At 39.9% G+C, this 9,494-nt stretch overlaps 1 protein-coding gene across 1 annotated transcript in view; it reads right to left on the minus strand.

Moving 5' to 3' along the window:
* Window positions 1-9,219, minus strand: part of LOC140942480 (uncharacterized) — a 32,577-nt gene extending 23,358 nt beyond the window's left edge. The window contains exons 1-2 of the mRNA XM_073391389.1: window positions 9,117-9,219; window positions 4,935-5,008 (exon numbers count right to left, since the gene is read on the minus strand). Of these exons, the coding sequence (XP_073247490.1) occupies window positions 4,935-5,008; window positions 9,117-9,183 (141 nt within the window). The 5' untranslated portion in view covers window positions 9,184-9,219. The remainder of the gene's footprint in view (window positions 1-4,934; window positions 5,009-9,116) is intronic.
* Between the last annotated feature and the right edge of the window lie 275 nt (window positions 9,220-9,494).

Here is a 9,494-nt window from a genome sequence, read left to right on the forward strand (position 1 = left end):
ATTCATTTCGCTGTACAAATAGGCTCTAACTTTTGAGTCTGTGGACCTTATCCTGTGGTGTTTCAGACCTGCATATTACAATTTAAGGCATATTTATTTCATTGTGACTGAGAAAAACAGAGTGGCGCTAAAAGATTTACAAAATAAAAAAAAAAACTATTTAGCTAGCCCATGGGGTAAAACGGTTGTTTGGTAGAAACCTCTGAATGCAGAGGTCCACTCAAAGCGTAAATAAAACCAACTGATTCTTTCTTTGTAGGATCTCTAATGTAGACTGATGCTAATACGAGACGTCACTTGAACTGGGAATTAAAACAAAACTGAATGCAAGGCTGACAATACGGCAAAGGGCTGATTTATTTAAGGTCAATATTTCGGCTAACCAGATTACCCTTCAACAGGGCCAGAGCTACACTGAAAGGGATATTTGGTCCTTTGACCACTTCCACCTACCCCTCCCTCCAGCTTTAACTTTAAGTTAGGGGAGGGGTAGGAGGGCAGCTGATCATCTCGCCACTTTAGAAACGAGAAGGGAATTGGAGCCGAAATACGCCCGCAAGTGTTCGTGGGATCGTTACTGGTGACGCGCGGGTCTGATCCCATCGACCTAAACCCCCTTGGACACCTTATGAAGTTTACACAACCTAGTATTCTTTATCGCTTCCCTTTCGAGCACTGCCTATAGTGATTAGGGTTAAGCACTGCAAATAGGTGATTAGGATTAAGCACTGGCTCCAAACCGTTAGCCTCTATTTAGGGTTAGGGTTCTTGCACTACAGCTTCAAATCAAACCAATGCTCGCCAGCAAATGCTCAGTGGCGTAATGGTATAGAGTGTTTTTACTCACGTGGCCAGCATCTATGCAAATTTATTGGAACAATAGAAAGCGTTTGCATGATAAAGGAGTTCAACTCCCACAGGACTGGTTTGGGACACTAACATAGCCGCCGTTTCATTGTTTTGGGATACCAACATGGCCGCCGTGACGTCATGTGAAAACACCCTACAGGTGATGGACTGCAAACACTACGCTCCGGGTTCGATTCTTACACTCGCTCTTCTGAACTTTTTTCCTTAAAAATTGAAGAGTCTTACACTTTCATGAGAATTTCCTGAGCAGAAATGTCAAGAAACTTAGAAATTTCATTTAAGTGTAGTGTAAAAGCAATAGAGAATACTACGTTGTGTAAACTTCATAAGGTGTCCAAGGGATTTAAGCCGATGGAATCTAATGCTCTCACCTATTGGCCAACTTTTTCCCCTGTCCCTAGTAACAGTCCCTGAAGTCTTTGCGAAAGTTAACTAGTCCTAGCGTTCTTCTCGATTGTCAAGTGGCGAATGACTTTCATTCGGACAAAGCCTATTTTTGTACCCCAATCCCTAGCTGTTTTTTCTGCTCACATTTCTTTGCGCCGCCCCCAGGATCTGAACGCCTAGAACAGGCTATCTGAGTAGCAGCTTACTAATGATTGTTTTTGCCACACGATTGGATAACGATAAAATCTCTGAAAGAATATATCCAGATAAGCGTTCCTAACTCCAGCATTATTTTATGACTTTCGAACTATGTCACGATCGGAAAACTCCCATCAGTTTCCTAACTCATGTCCTTAGGTAATTTTTTTAAACCCCAGAAACATCTTGTTACTTCAGCGTACGATAAAAAAACTCGGGTAATATTTTCCGAACTTAATGATATCATTGGGCAACTCCAGCAAAACGTAATTACTTTCGACTTATAATCAGCATACGCCGATTTATTTACGAATTGATGCTGACCATGGTTAAGCTTTCATAACTGTAGCAATATCTTATTTATAATCTCGACGCACGATCGGAATACTGATGAATCTCGGAGTCATGTAACTGAAGAGTTCGTAAAGCTTATGACTCTCGAAATACGATCGAAAAATCTGACGACTTTAGGGACGTTGGAGCAAGGGGCTCTGGGGTACTACGTTTTGCGAAAAAAAGACTTAGAAAGAGGAGAATTCATTTAAAGTCACTGGTCAGCCAACCCCTGCCCCCCCCCCCCCCCCCTCCCCCAACTCCTTATATAAACTGAGAACCGATCTTTTTATTTTCAGAACAAATGAAAAAAAGTGTTATTTCTGTAGATTGTTGTAAATTTTGTGATAACAGCGCAAAGTAATTTTGCTGATACCTTGATTTTACCATGGGCTTTGTTAAGAAAACACTGAAAATTCTACGAAGGACAGCAAGACATATGAACATGTTCAGTTAACATTTCAAGCTCGGAACTTTGCTTTGATATGATTAATTTTGCATTTGAATAACTCAATAGACCGAATAATCCGGCTATAGTTAGGTTAATGTAACTAATGAACTTTGGAATGTAAGTCTTGACTTCCAAGGCGGAAAATTCTTGAAATGCAATTTCTTGCAAGAAGTTCCATTAAAAAAAAAACCTTACAGTTCAGTCGGAGTTATAGTGAAAAATGCCATCGTGAGTACCTTTTAATGGACAGACTTCTACTTCTTCTCACTTACTCTTATTAAAATGCTTTACATCTTATTAGCACTGCATTATTTGCACCGTGACCATTCAAACAAAAACTAGCAAGGATTTCATTCCTCTGTTGCTGTTTCTTTAATATTAGAATTTTGCAAAACAAAACTATCCCAGAGTAGCTGTTGGGATCAGAGAGCGGGAGTAAGCCTTAATGTCGCCAGCTACGCAGGCTATACAGAACTTAGAATTTTCAAACACGGCCACAATTCAAAAGTTTAATGAGGTGTGACCCATATAAAATACGAGCCTAATAACTTTCAGTCAAGTACAGTCTTTCTTCCTTAATACTAGGTACCTTAAAATGTTTCAGAGTCTCATTGAAGCAAGTAAAACTTTCAGAAACCGTTCAACAATACCTTTCTTATGAAAAACACCCAAGATCTTCTACAGTGACGTATTCACTTATAAAACAGAGATTCTTTAACATATTCAAGTACCTACGCAGATTCAACTCCTATGTCGATCAGTAAATCTTCGAAATAAACAAATTTAAGAGGCTGAAATCGCTTAAAAGAGGTTACAAAGCTAATCGATTAGTTACGCTTTCAGAAAAAAAGGGTTTGAGTTGTAAGGGTTGTTTGCTTAACTTATAAGAAACTCTTGTAGGAGCGATCACCTTTGGTATCGTATGTTTTCCATAAAATTAACCGTAAAACACCCATTTAATCCGTTGAGCTAGACATAAGTATCCTTATTTGACTCGTTTGCCCAAGTAAGGCTCGCTATGATAAAGATTACAATCCTCAAATACAAGTTACCTTTTCCTCTCGGAGTGACCGATAATTTGTCCATGATTGAGTTCTCAACAGACCAATCAACAACTACAGCACTGCTTCAGCTCACACGAACTACGGACATCAGCACAGAAGCTGCATTTACTGACGACATGGCTGTAGTTTGGTCACAACTTTGATGACGGTTTGCGATCGTACTGATTACATTTGCCGTGTGACGATGATGAAATTGACCTTGCTAATATGGTAATTTAAGACCTTGTTGGTGGTAATGTATTTATTGGAATGTCGTAATGTTTATTTGGTAAGGTCACTGATATTGATCAAATATGTCAAGCGTAGCTGGTAGATCTGGGGTCTGGGGTGTTAAAAAAGAGGGCATCCACTAACTTAACTAATTTCCCAAAAAAATAAAATCGAACGATTTGGACTCTCTTTCAGGAGAATACTCCCATCGTACCGTTTACAAAGTCTCTCAGCAGGATTTACTTAGTTACCCATGTCTATGAGGCTAACTCCAGTTTAATCAGTACTCTAGCGCATGCACTAAGATTTCAACTTAAAACCCACCGGGTATGGTTAGTGTCGTCACCGAGTAACTTTGGATACGCTCGACCCGACTAAATTCATGCTATAATTAAGTTGTTGTTGTTGTTGCCTATTTATTTCCCACGATAAGAATGCACAAAACGATTGTCTAACATCCCTTGCATGGGGATTTGAGAGTCACTCGAATGCTACTTAGAGTACATGCATGTGAATACGGTCAACTCTCTATAACACACTTTTAAACGATGGGGACCTTCTCTGTCCTTTAATCCCCAATCTCCACATACAAATTCTCCAGATTGATATCCATTTATTTCCATTGAGAATTAATTCAGAGAATTCGATAATTTTCCCTGTGATGATCATTTTATTAATGAGTTCTCATACCCTTTCTGTTTATGATTTGTTATTAGAAAAAAGAAGTTGATCGACTGTGGCTGAAACTGAGGCTGAAGAGAAAGGAGGGGGGAGGGGGGAAGAGAGAAAATAAAATTTCTCTACATTCGTCCCATTAGCCACCTTTTCGCCCCATTAACTCCCCTTTTCGCCTCTCTGTTCTTCATATCCCCTAGGAACGCCTGATACTTAGGCTCGCCCTTGCAGCAATCGTGAGGGATTACTTGCAGTCTACCCTTTGTATAAAGTGTTTTCATTCACGTGGTCGTAGTCCTGAATAGGACCAATGTTGACAGTGACTGACATTTCGACACCCTGTGCGGTAGTCATCTTCAAAGTCAAAGTGAGTCGTATCACGTCAGCCGATGGCATGAAACTCTAATTATTGACTTGATAGGTCAATTAAGTCGCGATTTTATCGGTCGTCTGTCAGTGAAGCCGCGATGTTATTGGCTATGAAGACTCTTAAATGTCATTTGTGCCTTTCAAACTGTCTTTATGTCACAGTTGAACAGTCGTTTTCTGTTAGTCAGATCGTTGGTTATCCAGTCATTGTGTCGAAAGTGTTTGCATAAAAAATATTTCAACTCCCACAAGATTTGTTTGGAACACCAACATGGCCGAAGTTTCATTGTTTTACCGGATCACCAATATGGCCGCCGTGACGTCATGTGAAAACGCTCTATAACTGGCGCCTATTGGCAAATCAGAATTGAACTTACATGCTCGTTTGGGGAGGACTGATCGGAAACATCTTTGTAGTCAGTAACACCAGACCTGATACTAGCAGCCACACCTGTAAGTTAGATATACAGTGAATAAGCCAAGATAACAGAGAATACTGACAACCAAACCCTGTTAATAAGGACACTGGGAGGGGCCATACAAAGTGTCAGTATTAACTGGGTGTCCGAATTGAGCGGGTTGAATTTAGAGAAAATTTAAGGGCTTTTTTCCCCCAGGGACAAAGCAAGCTGTCCGTAATAATGAGGTGTCCGTATTAAGCGGGTGTTCGTAAAGCGGAGTTCGACTGTAACAGGGTGTGCGTATTAGGCGGATTGAATTTAGAGAAAATTTAAGGCCTTTCTTTCCCCTGGGACAAAGCAAACTGTCCGTAATAATGAGGTGTCCGTATTAAGTGGGTGTTCGTAAAGCGGAGTTCGACTGTAACAGGTTGTGCGTATTAAGCGGATTGAATTTAGAGAAAATTTAAGGCCTTTCTTTCCCCAGGGACAAAGCAAAATGTCCGTAATAATGAAGTGTCCGTATTAAGCGGGTGTTCGTAAAGCGGCGTTCGACTGTAACAGGGTGTGCGTATTAGGCGGATTGAATTTAGAGAAAATCTAAGGCCTTTCTTTCCCCAGGGACAAAGCAAACTGTCCGTAATAATGAGGTGTCCGTATTAAGCGGGTGTTTGCAAAGCGGAGTTCGACTGTACTCAGATCTCTCTTGCTCAGGAGATAAAACCCTTTAGATTCAGGAAAGAGGACGACTATTTGAGTATTGACCTAAAAGTTTTTTTGTTCGCGTGTTCTTAAAAAGTCGCTATCATGGAAGCAGCCATACTACTAAGCCTACGCCACGGCGATGGTTTTCTTAGACTGGGATAATTTAAGATTTTAAGTTTAGAAATATTTTAGATTCCCTTTTCTTTCAACTGTACAAAAATACAAAACCCTTTTGGCAAACTTCGCGCTATCTAGTAATGCCTTCGTGCTGTGCCTAGCAAGTGATTTTATGTCATTATCAGTGACAAAAATAAGAAATCTATTCTTTAGAGGGGGCTCTGTTTGGTGGAATATCAGCTTAGAAAGCCTCACCTTTAATAAATCAAAATCATTCTTTTATAGAGACCAGTTTATGATTCCGGTGAATTCCCCACCTACCCCACCCCTAACTCAACATTTTGCCTAAAGTCAGAAGTTAGGGGAGGGGTAGGAATACTGATCCATAGATTCTTGGGGATCCGATGGTAGGATCACCGCCCCTCCACCCCCACACCCGGAATGATGTTGCTGAGAATTAACTGTGGAGTGAAGTGAAATGAAGTGAGAATCAACTCTGGAGTAAAAATTCCTTGATCCGATTGAGCTTCGTAACTCATTCGCCAAAGCAACGGTACATCCAATCCAGAGGTCGTGGGTTCGATTCCCACCGAGGTTCAAAACTTTTTCTTCTGCGTGGCGTGGTTCCCTGGGCTAATACTCAGTGGGTCTTATATGGGTCATCATCTCTAGCACCTGAATTTTCACTCCAGAGTAAATTTCCTGTTCCATCACTTATCGCCAAAATTGGAAGGCAAAATCGAATTGTTAATCACACTAACCGAACTTAAGTTTGTTAAAAGGGACGCCACTAAACAGCCAAAAGCATAGCATTGAACTTCTACTTCACAAATTGACTAAGGGCGAATGTTGATAAGTTCTAACTTCAGAGCCTTGTGGGAACTTGTGTTATCTGAATTTCAGCGAAACCTCTCCATCAATACCTTTTAATGATGATGCCATTCGTTTTTCACTATTCTACAAAACGAAATCTGGGATTTTCCTCACTTGTGTGTCTCAACACTCTTGAAAATTAACGATTTCATCACGTTTTTCTCCTTACTGATACAAAAACTCCTAAATAAAACGTTTCCTTTTCATGAGGTCTGAGGATTCTGACCTATATAGGAACGTTGCTAATCGGTGGGAAAATGAGCGTTTCTGTAAAACACCACGAACGAGTTGGTTCCTGTTTTGACTATTTCCAATCAAACTGAAGTTTGACCTGAAATATTGTAGCTTAAGCATCATGGCAACCATCATTTGTCCCGGCTTAGTGGCAATATTATCCCTTAGCTATTCTTAATCACGGGCAAACAACCAAAATGATTGAATCCTAGCTAGAAGGAGAAGAAAAACAAACAGTAGCCGCGGGGAGGTCACGCTTTGGATCCTCGCCATGAACAAAAAAATACATTGACAGTACACGTTAAAAGACAAACACGGGTGACATGAACCTAAAGAGAGCTTCTGCAACAACTGGACCTGGCAGCCGTGTGACAACCAGATATATTCGTTTTATAACTTCTTTTTTGAGGAAAATAGGACCAGTGAAACACAGCGTGGCGGAATATCGCCTTAAGATCTTCAGTCAAAAAGGGTGTACAGGATGACGGAAGAAGGACAACCCCAAATGAAATACAGTACAAGTAGAAGTAAGATTTATCCATTGTTCTTTTCTGTACGAAGACGGAAGAAGACTGATTCTGTTTAAGTTGCCTATGGACTGATATTTTATTATCTGTTTTTGTCATCTATAGGTCGACCTAGCCCAAGGTGAAACAACAAGTGCTGAATAATTGAAGAGATGTAATCAGACTGCGTTAATCTGTTCAAAACGTTGACAATTACTTTATTGGGAAAGCGTTTCATGGCTACAGTTAATTGGGAAATCGGTTGATGACGGACAAACGTGAAAATAACATCAATCAAAGCACGATTTAAGCTTGGCTTTAATTCGCACCGACAATCAGAGCTTATTTCTTAGAATCAATTTCTTGCACCTTTGCATCCAATTTGAAGAAAAATACCAGAGGCTATCGGTTCCATGGAAGTATAAATTAAGATTTGGATGACGAGAAAGTAAGAACAGAGAGGCAAAATATAACAGCTAAATATCGGTTAATTGTAACAAAAAATGCAGCTTGTAAAGTGATGAAGAGCGGATTGCGCTGCAACATTTAACAACAATATTTGTTTTTCACGGTATTCAAAAACAACTTTTCTCTAGGTAACCGGCGCCAAACAGACTTCCCAATAATGAATCACGTGCTATTTGTGTATACAGCCACCCGGCTAACAGCCTTTACCCCTGTTTCAATACCACGAGGTGTTTTCCGATTTCAACGCTTACAACCAGTCAGAAACAGTAGAGTTTGTAAACCATAAGGTAGACATGAAATACGCGGAAGGAGAAGCTTTACCTAGCTGTTCTTAAACTCATTAAGAACACTACGGCTACATTACCAACTTAAGGCGCGTTCGATTGACCGTATTCCAGAATAGGAGTAAATCGAATAAACTCAAGAAAACACTTTTTTGGCAGTCAGTGCATTACAATATCAGGAGATCTTCTTCAAATAACATTGTAAGATGCACGGAGATTTTAAATGACCCAAAAATCACGGTAGAAGAGATTTGTAACAAACCTTTTGCTCATTCTTAATCTGGAATACGATCAATCTCACGCACGCTTAGATTTCTCTGTCAAAAAGCGAACTTCGCAACGAGAGAAACATAAACGCTACATTTTACGTCTTATTTGATGTCGCCGTTGCGATGACTTGAAAGACGTTACTGATCCAAATCGTTCCGGAAAATGGAGCCATAAAGCTTTAAGGAAAACGAAAGGAGTGCTTTTTCTTCTTTTTGTACGTTTTCTTTTTGACTTCTTTGTTCTGTTTTCAATTGAAACGTTTGAAATTACATAACACCCTCAAAGCACCATGAACAAGTAACGCAATATAACTGTTCCTGCTTGGCCAGTCATTAAGGGTGTTTTAGAAAAACGCCTACACAATAAGACACAATAAGAATAAGAATTTAACTCGTTGTGTTGTGTAGTACAATCTCACAAAGATTGCTAAGCAAAACAATCAAAACTGATTGACACATGGAAGAAGTAACTGTAACATCAGCAACAAAAGCCCGTAATTGAATTCGAACTGACAATTGAAAAAACGTCGTGGAACAATCTAACAAGTAATTTCAACTTAAGCGAGCGTGTATTGCATGAAACAAGAGCAAACTGGAAAAGGAACAATTTATCGTACTGTATTGCCAGATGGTAACCAAACAAAAGCCGGGGTGACTTTCTTTCACAATGCTGGTATTTCACACATAATATTGCAACAGACTCACCTGCGAACAGCGAGATGGTGGTAAACAGGAGAAGTGTAATGTTTACTGCCAAGCATCTTTGAAGCATCTTTGTGATCTAGATATCCCCTTAAACTGTAAAAACACAACAGGAATAAAGTCATCCTGTGAGTATTTCCTCTCTGTTCAAAAATACACACGCGACTGGACAGGTAACAGATTAAAAAGAGCAACAGGATTCGGAGTTTTCGTGTAATAGTGACATGAATCACAAATAAACACATCTATAGACACAATAAAACCGCATAGTCTGAGACCACTACACGATATTAAATACTGCGAGGAAGAAAACTGGAGATCCGTAGTAAAACGCAAGCCCTATCAAGATTGACTTTGCAAAGCGCTGGAACAAACGGTCGA

This window comes from Porites lutea, chromosome 7 (genome assembly GCF_958299795.1).
Source record: "Porites lutea chromosome 7, jaPorLute2.1, whole genome shotgun sequence".
NCBI classification, from domain to species: Eukaryota; Metazoa; Cnidaria; class Anthozoa; order Scleractinia; family Poritidae; genus Porites; species Porites lutea.